The sequence below is a fragment of the Bos indicus genome, chromosome 7, assembly GCF_029378745.1.
Source record: "Bos indicus isolate NIAB-ARS_2022 breed Sahiwal x Tharparkar chromosome 7, NIAB-ARS_B.indTharparkar_mat_pri_1.0, whole genome shotgun sequence".
NCBI classification, from domain to species: domain Eukaryota; kingdom Metazoa; phylum Chordata; class Mammalia; order Artiodactyla; family Bovidae; genus Bos; species Bos indicus.
In genome coordinates this window covers 60,468,465-60,482,829 of record NC_091766.1, presented here as the reverse complement: position 1 = coordinate 60,482,829, position 14,365 = coordinate 60,468,465, and the positions used below count along the sequence as shown (strand labels likewise).

General features: G+C 48.0%; 1 protein-coding gene across 6 annotated transcripts in view; it reads left to right on the top strand.

Annotated features, from left to right (window-relative positions):
- The window catches only part of IL17B (interleukin 17B), a 31,994-nt gene that overhangs the window by 13,046 nt on the left and 4,583 nt on the right, over window positions 1-14,365 (top strand). The window contains exons 2-6 of one of the 6 annotated variants that reach the window (XM_070793828.1): window positions 268-550; window positions 4,894-4,959; window positions 7,645-7,817; window positions 11,632-11,716; window positions 14,087-14,353. In XM_070793828.1, the coding sequence (XP_070649929.1) occupies window positions 14,231-14,353 (123 nt within the window). In that variant the 5' untranslated portion in view covers window positions 268-550; window positions 4,894-4,959; window positions 7,645-7,817; window positions 11,632-11,716; window positions 14,087-14,230. The other 5 variants (XM_070793829.1, XM_070793830.1, XM_070793831.1 and 2 more) reach the window with 5 other exon arrangements.

Sequence of the window (14,365 nt, the reverse complement as noted above, 5' to 3'; positions counted from 1 at the left end):
GTCTGGAGCACTGCCTCTGCTGCTTCCCACAGCGGGTGGGGATGGGAACTGTGTTTAACATCTGTGACCCCCACTTTCCTCCTCTGTAAAATGGAGCCAGAAGCAGCCCTCACCTCCCAGGGTTGCTGTGAAGATGAAGCCAGACAGTGCTTATGAAGGGGTCAGTCCTGTGGGGCTCCAGAATAAGTGCTCAGTAAATGCCAGGTATCTACCCCACACCTGACACATAGCAGGCTTGCTATTCATGTCATCTGCTTCCTTCCTGAGCCAAGAAGATGGATGCCATTCACACGTGTGCCCCTGGGGTGTAAGACTGTGGCGACGAAGGCTTGTCACCCCCACCCTCTACCCTGCTCAGTGTTTCGTCTGACAATCCAAAGCACCACCAGAGGACCCCAGGGAAAAGATAAAGCCAGCCCGATGGAGCCATCAAAATTATGGAATGTCCACTTTGGAAGCTGTGAAACTTAATTTATGCTTCTGTTACTTCTGCTACTGTCACATCAGGATATTACATCAAGACGGAGAAGAAAACAGAAAAATAATCAGTGTAAGTCACGGAGAGACCCACTATTTGAATACTCACGAACTCTGTGCTTGGCCAAGCATGAGTCGGCCACCCTTGTGAGCCAAGTTTCCTTTATCAGGAAGTCTTTGACTAGAGGTCAGAGCAAGTATTTGAAATGACCTGGAGGCAGATCCTAGGAGAGGAGGTGTCCCGGAGCCATAATATCTCAAGAGACTAACTAAATGGCAGCCGTTTGTGATACAGTCTCCCCAGATCTGTCTCAAACATTTTGGAAACCATTTCTGCTTGCTCTCATGCCCTCTCTTGGGAGTTATTAGTGCCTTATGTCTATTAACCATTGTGTGATGTGGCTTTTCTCTCCACACTGTGGCGAGGCAGCCATGAAACCCCTCCCTTCCCAGGGGAAGCAGAGACTCTGGCTTTGTGAGGAGGCCAGAGTGAGGCATCTGGGGAGGTGAGGGCAGCTTCTTGTTAGGGGCTAAGAATGAGAGTGTCTGGTGAGTTCCCTGTCCTCAGAGGGTGTGTGCTGTCAGGGGCAAGGTAATCCCTAGTGGGAGGCGGAGGGGCCTGGAGACCAGGAGATTCGGGAATGGAGCAAAGCTACTCCACCTCTATTGGTGATCAAAGAAGAGGTTGAACTGGTACAGTTGAACCTGACGGAAGATGGGGTTTAGACCTACATCAGTTCAGTTCAGTCGCTCAGTCGTGTCCGACTCTTTGCGACCCCATGAACCGCAGCATGCCAGGCCTCCCTGTCCATCACCAACTCCCAGAGTTCACTCAGACTCACGTCCATTGAGTCAGTGATGCCATCCAGCCATCTCATCCTCTGTCCTCCCCTTCTCCTCCTGCCTCCAATCCCTCCCAAAGACTTTTTTTGGCGGGGGCATGTGGGATTTTAGTTCCCAACCAGGGATTGAACCTTCACCCCCAGAGCACAGAGCTTTAACCACTGGACTGCCAGGGAAGTCCCAGGAAGGACTTTTTGAGTCAGTGGATTTACTCAAGGAAGAGATGTACTAATGGGGTATCTTGATAAATTGATGGGTCAGAGAACTCATCACTTTACCAGGACAGCTAACAGACTGAACGACAGCTTGACAAGTCCCTTCCAGCCCTTAGATCCTGTGAGCTTTATCTCACACCTCATGTTCTCACCCCAACCTGTCCCTGACCCCTAGCCCTTATTTGATGCTAATTTGGCCCAAAGGCAGAGCTCAGAGGTGAGCATTTGGGAAACATGTTTTCGAACATTGAAAATCAAGCTCGTATGTTTCTGTGATGAGCATACAACTTTTGTTTCATTGACCGAGTTTGATTCTGAGAGGTAATAAACAATTAGTGAAGAACTGCTTATAATTGTCATCAAACCAATTTTTAAAAAATACATGTATTTTAAAATATTTATTTCACTTACTTATTTGACTGTGCCTGGTCTCAGCTGTGGCCGTGGGATCTTCACTGTGGCATGTGTAATCTTTAGTTATGGCATGCAAACTCTTAGTTGTGGCATGTGGGATCTAGTTCCTGATTAGGAATATGGAGTCTTAGCCACTGGACCACCAGGGAAGTCCCTCAAAAATATTTTATAGATAGCGGCCCACAACATATTACTGAGGCTAAAGATCATAGTATAGAAGAAGATATATGGAATAATACCATTTAAGTAAAATGATGTGTTTGCCAAACTGCAATGAGATACCACTTCACACTCTTCAGGATGGATGGCTATGATAATAATAATAATTATCACCACCACCAAAACCCATAGATACTTAGACACTTGTTCACTGACCTCTGTAGCAGCATTAGTCACAATAACCAAAATGTGAACACAGCTGAAGTGTCCATAAATGGATAAGTGAATAAACAAAATGTGGTTCATGCATACAATGTAATGTTATTCAGCCATAGAAAGGAGCAAAATTATGGTACATGCAACAGCGTGGGTGACCTTTGACAACATTATGCTAAGTGAAATAAATCATATACAAAAAGGATGAATACTGTATGATTCCACTTATATAAGGTATCTAGGAGACAAAGTCATAGAGACAGAAAGAATAGTGGTTGCCAGGCCTGGGGGGAAGAAGATGGGGAGTTAATGTTTAATGGCTGTAGAGTTCCTGTTTGGGATGATGAAAACGCTCTGGAAATGGATAGTGGTGATAATTGCACAACACTGTGAATGTACTTAATGCTGTTTAATTGTACACTTAAAAAGTTAAAATGTTCAGTTTTATGTTGTGCATATTTTTACCATAACAAAATAAATGACGTATCTGTGTGGAGGAGTAAGTGTGGATGTAGCAAGATGCCCTCCTGGAGGTTAGGTTTGTGTTTCGACTTGCCTTAGTCCACAGACCAGGACAGAGGGTCATTATGAACTGCCCAAAGGGAGTATTTCTGGGAAAGGCAGGGAGAGAGGGACCTAACAAATCTTTTGTGCTGATCACTGGGGAGGGAGCGGCTGTAGGGGAGGGGCAATGGTGTGGTACAGTCCTTTGAAATTTCTGTGACTCTCTGGCATATGAATGCTGTTGGAAAATGGGACAGATTTGCCCTGTTGAAGGGCCCTAGGCAGTTGGCTTGGAGCCCTTCCCTGGTCTAGGGAGAATATTAGCTTTCAACTCTGTAGGCCCTTTGGGGATTGTGAACTTGACCCACAGTTCTGGATGCAACTTACCAGGAGCAGCTTCTGCTTGGACAGTCATATCCTTCTATCATGGTCGACACATTGATATAGCACCAGGTGGGGCTCATGACTGTCTATACCCCCAAGACACCTGTAAGGGTTAGGGGACCACTGGATTGGAGAAGGAAGTGGCAACACACTCCAGTGTTCTTGCCTGGAGAATCCCAGGGATGGGGGAACCTGGTGGGCTGCCGTCTATGGGTTTACACAGAGTCGTACACGACGGAAGCAACTTAGCAGCAGTAGCAGCAGCAGGGTGTGTAAGAGAATGGTGGTAAGAGCCTCTGGGAGAATGGCTGCATTGTGCTTTGCTTTGTGGGCTTACTGGCATATGAGGCCTTGAACATTTAAAGTCTGAGGAGCAATTGGGCCACAGTAACCACAACCTGAATGGTGCAAAGGAACTGCCTGTGACACATGTGAGTGTGTGTATGGTTGCACATGTGTGTGAAAATACACTGTTAGATGTTTGCAAGAATATGGGAATTTGGGTGATTTTGTCTTACTTCATTGTAGTTTTCTGTTTTTGATTTTTTTTTCCTGATTTGCACTGAGGTGATGAATTTAACTAAAGGGGTTTAGTTATATTCTATATTCTATTATATATACAGTTATTATAATATAAGGACTTATATTTTTATTTCTATCTAATTTCTTTTTTTTGTGTTAAGAAGATAGAATATATTAGTATGTAGTACTTTACAAAATTTGTAAAGATTTATTTTTGAAAATAACTTACTTAAAATATATTTGTTTAAATAACCATGGAGATCAAACCAACTCTTAGTCCATGTTTCCCCAAGGAGAAGGGCACTAATCATGACTGCTAATGAAAGGGGTCAGTTTTTTGTAGAAGCCAAGAGCAGTGTGCTCATTGTTTCACCTGCTTGCCACAGAGCAAGTTCAGGTTCACTGCCCCTGTATGAAAGGGTTATGGTAACAGAGGGCAGTTATTGGAGATAATTTCCAGATGGGAGCAACATGGTTGGTGGGATTAGGTGAAATTACTTTAATAGTCCCCTCCAGGCCTCGGCTTAAGTTGACTTTGCTTATCCATCTCTCCCCTTTGCCACAGAGGCCCCCTCCCTGCTCCCTACCCTCACCCTGCCCGTGTCTCCACATCTGACACTCCTCAGCAGCCCTCAGGACTGCAGGCTGACTCCAAGCCTTTGTAAACCACCGGGGATTATTAAACAAATCCTATAATTAGAAGCCAGGTTTCCTAAACGAAGTGAAAAATGTAACGTTACCCTTTGTTTGTTCACTGGATGCTCAACGCATGTCCCATGACCCAGAGGAGCTGTGACTTTGGGTTTCCAAGAAGCCTTAATAAGGTAATGTTTATAAAGTTCTTAACTTTACAACTCCATCAGAGCACAACTCTGTGAAATGAGGACAAGCTATAATTCCGAGATATCTGCCCCACTCCTTGCCCAGTGGTAGAGAATGTTGTTCCCTTATGTGATGTGTGGAAAGCCCTAAGGCTGGGATTGAAGGAAGTGTGTTCTGGTCTCAGCTATGACACTGAACTGCTGTGTCAGTCCCCTTCCCTCTCTGGACTTGTGTTTACCCTTCTGTAAAAGAGAGGTCATGATGAGACCTTCTTGTTTTAAAAGTCTCTTGTCACACTGACATTCTATAGTTTGATTGCTGTGTTTCTCTACCACAGGGTTGTAACTCAAGAAAGAATTCTCCAGATTTTACTTCTCTTCTCTGGATTCATCAAAAGGACTTGGTAATGTACCTTGAACTGGATAAATTGGTTGGGGTTGGAAAGACACATGGATGTATCCTTTTGTGCCTCAGCTTTGAACCCTTAAGGGCCTCTCTCATGAGATAAAGTACATTAAAAATAGTGTGAAAATGACTTGCATCATAAAAAAAACTCTTCAAAGGAATTCAAACTGGTCAACATGAGGAATAGTGGAAAGAACCACTGTTCTGTCTGGAGCTGGTAGGCACTATTCAGTTAACATAATTCCATGGTAACATTGTATATAACTGACATTTATTGAGTTCTTTCTATTAACCAGACTCTGGGCCAAGGGTTTACATCCATCCTCTCAGTTAATCTCATAGCAAATCTGCGAGATAGGTACTTTCTCATGATCCTCACTTTATAGATAAGAGACAGAACCTTGAAGAGATGAAATAATTTGCTTGAAGAAAATAAGTGGTTGGAGCCAAGACTCCAGAACCTGTCATTGATCTTTGTAAATCCACTGCCTGTATACTTTTGATCCAATTATGGTGCTTGTGGAAGCAAGTATCATGATGAAACTTCCACCACACTGTGTTGCTGAGTGATTCTGATGAGCAGAGCCCACTCAGGCAGCCTACATAGGATGTGTAGATGAGAAAGGCGCCTTTCCTGGGCCAAGCCTCCAAGAGGATTACTTGTTACTGCAGCACGACTTGGCCCATCCTGACTGATACTACTTGTTACAGAGAGAGGGATCAGCTTTATTCTTTGTATTCTCAAGAGCAAATTTGTCATCAGCAGATGGAAGAACGGGGGAGATAGACATTTTTAAAAGAAGTAGAGACTAATAAGAAACTGGGAACGTCTGATAGGAGTATCACTGAGACGCCAGCAAAATGACGTGCAAGGTCCCCTTGAGCCTGTGATTCTAAGAAATGGTCTAAAAACAAGATTCGTAAGTGATTCTGGAATGACAGGGTCAGAGCTGGCTCTGTGGTTGAGATAATAAGATAGAATGCAAAGGAATCCCAATATGGAAGACAAAAAATTATGGACATAGTTATGTGACTCCTTGACTGAAGAGCCAAAACCAGTTTTTTCCAAGAGCATATGATGTGGAGGTGGGGGGTAGGATGGATGGAGATCACGGTTAGCCTGACCTTTGAACTCTTTCCAGTGCTGACTCAGAAAACATATCCCTTGGGCACCGAGCCCTCTCTTCAGACACATTTCCCTCGAACGTAGGTTTGTCCGTAGAGCATAGCCAGGCTGTGTCAGAAATGACCTGGATGGCTTTTGGTGCTCTGTGTGCACTGCCTAATGACAGGGTGCCCACTTCTAACCACAGCCTACATACAGTGCTCATTCCCTAACGGGCAAACGTTAGGGTTGGGTGGGGGTCAAAAGCGGCTTTGGGAGCCCGGCCTTTCATCTCAAGCTCTGCCACCCTTTTACCTACTATATGAACATGGGCAGGTTATTTCCCTTCCCTGGGCCTCAGTTTCAACTCCTGTGAAAATCTTTTTTTCTTTTTATTCTTTTAATGTATAACCTCCTGTTAAATGTAGAAGTCTAGTTTCTGGTGTTTTCAGTCATCTGTGTTAACTTGGAAATGAGCATTTCAGATAGCACAGTAGGGTAATTAAGCAGAGATCTTAGGGAAAAATCTGAATTCTCCCTGTTCTGCCTACTTATGAGAGCTCCTGTGAAAATCTTACATTTACATAGGATTGATGCCAGGAATAAATAAAGCCCCAGATGTAAATGTGCTTTGTAAACTGTAGAGTGTGACCAGTTGAGAGGGGTATCACTGTTACCACTAGCCAACTGCTTGCAGCATCTGCCTGGGTGCTAGGCCTGGACCACCTCCGGCTCCCAGGGTCAGAAAGCTTGGCCTATCTTCTAACAGCAGAAGAATGGATGGGGCTTCTTTCCTGGGAACCAGACTTTGGAAATAGATTCCACGCTAGGCACTTCTTCCTCTTTCCCCACAAATACAGTATTTATGAGAACTGACCTTCCAATGGAAATTTGGCAAGATTTCACATTCTGGAGACATTGTACCTTCCTCCACATGCCCTGAGGGCTGAGGTCATGGGCTTCCCAGGAGATGCAGGAGTTCCCACGGATACAAGAGGTACAGGGGACTGAGAAGAGAGGGGCCCAGCAAGACCCTAAGTCACAGGCTTGTCCTAAAACGTTGATACTGTTACCTCTACCATCCTCTAAAAGAATATGAGCTCAGGAAATGTTTTAACTGTTCACTGCTGTACACCCAGTGCCTAGAACAATGCCTGGTACATAGTTGGTGCTCAGTATATATGTGTTAAATGAAGGGAACAAACCCTTCTCAAGACTTCTTAAGGCTCTTCCTTGCTCCTACCTTGAAGGTCACAGCTCCTAGAAACTTACAGAGCCTCCCAGACAAGATATGCAAACCCCCACTTGGTGCATCTTCTCAATATTGTCTCCCAAGAGGCTCAGACCACAGGGACGAGCTTCTGTTGAGAGGCCTGGGTTGAGTTCACTGCAGCTCTAAGAGCCTGCAAGTTTTGCAGGCTGTTTTCTGGTCTAGGGAGGCAGGGTGGGGACAGAAGCCTTGGCTGTGGCCATCAGTGCTCCTTGCTGAAGAGTGAAGGTGATGGATCTTGGAGTCTCTGCCTGTCCCCCAAATGCTGCATAGTGAGTAGCCTTAGGGTTTCTCTCTTTTCTCAGCAGATCCTGCCGTGGTCACAGCGGGGCCCAGACTCCGGAGTCAGGCACTTGAGAAGCACATATGAATAAGGTGTGTCCAAGGCCTGCAAGAAGCTTCCGCCTGATGACTCTTCAAATCAATATTGAAACGAAACCCTCACAGGCAAGACCTCATCCACAAATTTGTGGGCATACAGGTATACTCCAAAACCTGGGCAACAAAAACAGCACTATCTGAGCCAGTAGCTGAAGCCAATATGTAAGTCAGACTTTGGTGAATACCATCCACTATTAGCTGTGTTGGGGGGAGCAGGTCTTTGAACCCAAGCTGCAAGGGAAGTGCCCCCCTCCCCCTGCCTCTCCCTCCCAGGACTCCTCTCCCATTAGCAGCTGTGAGACACCACTGCCTTCTCTGCTCATCGCCCACAACACAAGCTCCCTCCGCCTCTGGGGTCCAGGCTCTGGGAGACTGAAGAGAACATTTCTCACCCTTTTCCTGCTTCCCCTGGAGGATGGGGCTTCCCACCCAAAATAGGTGCAGACCCACCCAGCAAGAGGAGGGGCTGACAGTTGGCGGGGAGGAAATCAGAACTCTGGATTTTGTAAGTCCAGACGTCCTGTAAACTCTGACCAGAGTATAAACATCCCCTGGGACTGAGGGGAGGATATGCTGGTGGGCAGGGGGCCCGGCGCCTCCATCTGCCCTGAGGACAGGCTGTTTATCCCACATCCTTCACAGGCCCCCTTGGGCTCCTTCCTGTCTCTGTCTGGGCAAGTAGCGGCAGGCAGGATGGCCCCGCATGGAGGCCTGAGGCCTCAGACGTCAGACTCATCCTCTCTGGGTTGGAAGAGAACTTATAAAGCTCAAAGAGCCCAAGTCCCTGTTTTTCTTGAATTTCCCTCACAGCTGGTCTTCTGGCCTCCACTAAAACACCTTGGCTAATGGGGAGCTCACTCTTTCCCAGGGCAGTCCATGCTATTACTGGCACTCTGGCAGCTGAAAAGTTCTAGAAGAAAGTGCTTCTAGAATTGTTTGGTGTGACCTGATTGAGCACAGCTCAGAATAATGTGTAGCATGGCCATTCACTGAGCCCACACTGTGCCGGGTGCTTTAGGTTCGTTTTCCCATTAATTTTCCCTCCCCTCAAGGAGGACACAGGCTCAGAAGAGTTAAGTTACTTGCCTGAGGTGACTCAGCTGTTTTGTGGTGGGGCTGGGATGCAGTTGCTATAGTTCAAAGTCTGTGCTTTAAATATTAACCTATTCTGGTTCTTCCTGATCAGAAAGCAAAAATAGCACACATATCACAAAAACACCCATACAACAAACACAGTCACACACAAACCAATCACATTACTATAAAAGCAACCCAAACTAGCCAAATCTTAAGTATCTATTGTATGCTGGGCAAATCATAATTTTTATGATAAAGCCATTTTAACAACCCTATGAGGCAACTGAGGCTCAATGAAGTTAGAGAAAAAAATGGACGTGGCAAGCAAGTGTTCAAGCACCATTTCTGAAGTCTGTAATTACCACTACACCCTATTGCGTGATAGGAGGAGACTGAAGTATAATGAAAGGCAAAACCTTTATCACTGTTATTTTCAACAACTAAAGCTCTGAAAAGTGGGATGTGCAATCTCAGAGACAAATGATTGCCCTACACTGGAGGTGTCCAGCAAAGATGCTTTAAAAGGAGCTCTTACACTAGTAAGGGCTAACACAAGATATTCCCCAGTGTCAATCTGCAACCCAGAAACACAAACTTGACATTTTCAAGGCTGGATCCTGGGTGGAAGAGTGGCCTTGGCCACCCAGTCCCAGAGCACAAGCCCACTCTTAGAATCCTACCCTGCCTCCACTCACGTTTCCTTGACTGCCCCTGGAAACGGAGGCATTGGCTCCTGGCCTGGGCAGAGGGTCATGTGGACGTGGTGGGCCTTCTGCATATCCCAGTGGCCGCCCATTCACCCAGGCCTTGCCCTTTTTTGAGAACTGGGAGCTTTCTGGCTGGGTCTGTTCCCACCAACAGCGTTCCCGTCCAGGGAGCTTAAAATAGTGCCTCTTGGCTGGGGCCCTGAAGCGAGCAGTGAGGGAGGCATTTGTGCAAATATGGGCCTGGGAGAAGAACTCCTACCCCGAGAGGGTGGGGGATGGGGTGGGCAGCTCGGCAGGAGAGCCAAGACCTCCAGTGGAGGATGCGCCCTCTTGGCCACAGCCCCCTCCATCTTGCAGCAGAGGCGCCTGCTCGTCTCCTCCTGCCTCCCCTGACCTTACTGGGTCCACTTGGGCAAATCTCTACACTGAATCCCACAGGCCTTCCTGGCTCAGCCGAGGCTCCAGGGTGGGCCCTCAGGGAACAGGGACCTCTGCATTCTTCTGCTGGTTCTATCCTTGTCCCCCTATCACGATGCCCTTCCTACCCAGGAACATCCTAGGTAGCAACCTTTTTTAGAAAAAAATTATGCATTTAGCTGCACCAGATCTTAGTTGCAGCATGTGGGATCTAGTTCCCTGGCCAGGAATCAAACCTGGGCCCCCTGCATTGGGAGGGCGAAGTCTTAGCCACTGGACCACCGGGGAGGTCCCCAGAAGCATTCTTTGGAAGGCCCAAGTCAAAACTTGTTTTAATAATCACAGTGACAACTGCAGCTGCCACTGATTAAGGGCTTGCTTTTGTCAGGTGCTCTGCTAAGGGCTATAACATGCATTATCTCGTTTGGTCCCCACAACCATCCACTGAGAGCCAAGTTACTATTATCTCTACTGTGCATGAGAAACTAAGTTCAGAGATGTCAAGTAACTTCCCTGAGGTCACACAGCTCTGAAGTGGCAGAGGCAGAATTAAAACTCAGGTCTGTCAACCTCTGAACTCTGATCTCCTGGGCTGCATCTCCTCCTCTGGTTCCCCGCTGCTCTGGCCTCCCATGCTCCACCCCAGCATTACCACCATGTGTCACATATATATAGCTGTTTGGATTGAATGCATCAGGTATTTAGTGAATGCCTGCTATGAGCCAGGAATATTGCTGGGTGCCAGACCCATAGCCTGGGAACTCTTAGATCCCTATGAGGACTGTGTTTGGTCTTGGGTTCAATGACCACCCCAACATGCACGATCTGGTTTGATGATGTCAAGGTGTGGCTGAGGCAAGCATAGACCCTCCTCAGTGACCAGCTGACCATTTGGACACTCCTGCCTCCTTGCTGACTGTGATGTCCCTCTCCTTCCTGCACACCAGGAAACAGCATGCATAGGAATCAAATCTGCTTTGAATCCTCTGTGACTTTGGGCTCTCTGAGCCTCAGTTTCCCCATCAGTAGATTCAGGATCAAATTAAGACTTCACCACAGGATGGTTGGAAGGATTTAATAAAGCAGTGCATGTGGTACTTCCCTGGCGGTCCAGTGGTTAAGACTCCATTCTTCCAATGCAGAAAGCGCGGGTTCAATCCCTGGTCGGCAGACTAAGATCCCATATGTTGAGCAGTGTGGCCAAAAGATTAAAAAACAAACAACCACAATGCACATGAAAGACTTATCACTGTACTAGGTGGTCTAAGTGGAGGAAGAAATGGCAACCCACTCCAGTATTCTTGCTTGGGAAATCCCATGGACCGAAGAGCCTGATGGGCTACTGTCCGTGGGGTTGCAAGAGTTGGGCGTGACTGAGCGGCTGAGCGTGCATGCATGCAGGTAGTCTAAGTAAGTAGAATTAAGCAGCAGCTATTATTACTTATTGTTTTCCTGAAGATTACGTTGTCCTGGTGCCAGAGGCCTAGGGCCTAACACATGGTAGGTGCTCCAAGTAAAGGCAGCCACTCACACAGCAGACAGAAGCCACCACCTGGCCCCTGCCCCCTCACTCCTGGCTGGTTGTATGTCATGCAGTTCCTGCTCTGATCTGGAAGGTGTCCCGGGCACTGGTCCTCATCAACGCTAGGGTTGCTCTGGCGGCCATGGCAGGCACAAGACTTTTACTTACCTGGTTCCCTTGTTTTCATCCAGGGAAAAGGAGTGGCTGGCGTGAAAGTTCTGCCAGGGTGTGCCTGCTCCTCGGGGACATCTGGCTTTCTGGTGGTGCCACCTGGCGGTGAGTACAGAACGCTTCTAGCTGGGCGGCCGCCTAGGGACCTGGTAGCTCTGAGCACGACCATTTCCTGCCCCTTGCTCTCCAGCCCATGTAGCCCTTCCCTCATTCCCCTGTATTGATCACTGACTGTGAGAAAAGACCTAAGGGGTCCCTGTGGGGTCTCTGTTATCATGCCTCCTTCAGGCTTGGCTCTGACCTGCAGGGTAAGGTCCCTCAGGGATCAGCCAGGGTTCATCCTCAGGATATCCTTTAGGTCTGATGACCTCTCAGTGGTTTCTAGAAACCAAAGTTGGAAGAACGGGCCTGCTTCCTGGCTTGAGCTGGCCCAGGAATGGGAAACCCAATGATGGTGACTGGGTCCATCCTTGACTCCTCACTGTACCTGCTTAAGTATCCACAGATCCCCCTCCCCTCTCTGGGGCCACCAGAAGGACTGGCCTGGCTTCTCGGTTCTCTGTCTTTTAAAAAGTATTTGAATGTATTTATTTGCCTGCATCAGGTCTTAGTTGTGGCATGTGGGATCTCTAGTTGTAGCGTGTGAACTCTTAGTTGCAGCATGTGGGATCTAGTTCCCTGAACAGGGATTGAATCCAGGCCCCCTGCTTAAGAATTAGGAGAATAAATTGTGCTCGAACCAGCCTTACTCAGCTGTGCACCAAAATGCTGTGTGAGCTTGGGTAAGGCCTGTCCCTCCCTGGGCCTTGGTCTCCCTGTGGTAGAATGGTGATGGGGCAGGTGATGGGTGAGGAGCCCTGTAGTTCCCTGACTGGGGCCTTGGTAAGGTGCAGATTCCTGGGACTGCCTCATTAGAACTCTGGGGCCGGGACCCTGGAATCTGCGAAGTTGGAAGCTGAGGCAGCCAAGCCCTGTCTTTGGGAGATGAAAGCCCGCAGTGTGTGTTGCTGGCAGGCAAGAAGAGTGTGGTGGTTTCAGGGGTCCTGAGAAGCTGAGGAACCCCCTTGTAGCCCAATCCCCATCTTTTAATTTCTCCCTTTCTGTGGATGCAGGGAGGGGCCCCCCAGCTGCATATCTGTGGGACCCCACCAGCAGCAGCAGCAGAAGGGCAGCAAGAAGGCTGCATAGGTTACAATCAGCTTGCCCCCATCCTTTGCCACCTCATGCTGGCTGTTTCACACGTCCAAAGGACAGTGGTGTTGGGGCTGGGGCAGCCTGGGATGGGACTGGGGGCCTTTGTTGCTTGAGGAGGTATTTTCAGAGTCCCCCTCCCTCTGGAGTTTCCAGTGATAGAATAGAGCCCTGTCTAGTATTTGACCAAATATGGTGGTATCTCTCATGAGCTCAAGCCTCAGCCAGCTTCTCAGTTATGCTGTGGAAACCTGCCCCGGACAGATTAATCTTGTGACATTCAGGAGCGCCTTGCACCCTGCGTTCTTCCCCTTGGCGATTCCTGTAAATGGCCACAAGTGGCCCCAATAGGACGGTGTAGTCCTGGAGCGTGCTGTCTGTGTTCCTCCCCTGTGCTCTTCACACCCCCTTCACCTCCTCCTCAGGGGAGCTTGCTTGCTCGCATTCAGCTGGGCTGCTCACTTGAGGGGAGAGACCCAGACCAGGTACATCCAGCACATGATTCTTAGACAAGAGGACCCTGGGGTTACCTAAGCTCATGAAATTTTGGCCAGAGCCCATGAGGTCCAAAGCTCTCAGCCAGGAGGGTGGGCCCAAAGAGGTAGAAAGGAGAGTTGGCTGGGCCATGAGAACTGTGCTTGCTCTAATGCTAAAAAGAACAGCAAGAATTGATGCTTTTGAACTATGGTGCTGGAGAAGACTCTTGAGAGTCCCTTGGACTGAAGGATATCCAACTGGTCCGTTCTAAAGGAGATCAGTCCTGGGTGTTCATTGGAAGGACTGATGCTAAAGCTGAAACTCCAATACTTCGGCCACTTCATGTGAAGAGTTGACTCATTGGAAAAGACTCTGATGCTGGGAGGGATTGAGGGCAGGAGGAGAAGGGGACGACAGAGGATGAGATGGCTGGATGGCATCACTGACTCGATGGACATGAGTTTGAGTAAACTCCGGGAGTTGGTGATGGACAGGGAGGCCTGGCGTGCTGCAATTCATGGGGTCGCAAAGAGTCGGACACGATTGAGCGACTGAACTGAACTGAATGTTCCCAAGAACAATTACACTGTTATTGTACAGTGATAGTCTTCATAATAAACAGCTATGTTTATTGAGCACATGCTACATGCCAGGCACTGTGTCAGCTGTTGAATGTGGCTTATTTCCCTTACTCCTAGTAACAACCCCTAGAGGTTGTTCTAGACACAGGGGAAATGAGACTCAGAAAGATTTCCAGGAGAAATGGGCCAGGCCACCACATTCTTGGGCACGGCTCCCATTTTACAGAGAAGGAAACTGAGGCTGAGAGAGGATGGAAGTCACAAGCAGCCACGCAGAGACAGGCCCTTGGAGTGGAGACCTTCTCTACATGAGGGGGAGCATTGCATCCAGAAGGCTGGGACAACCAGCCATCAAGTCCTCACGGACCTCATGGACTTGGCCCTCGTGAGAGCACACAGATTCAGAAACATGTTCACAGCAAGCTTGAACTGTGCAGAAAATATGCCAAGAAAAGCAACATGGGGGGTGGATAAAGCCCTGCCTGGAGACCAGGTATGAATCCCG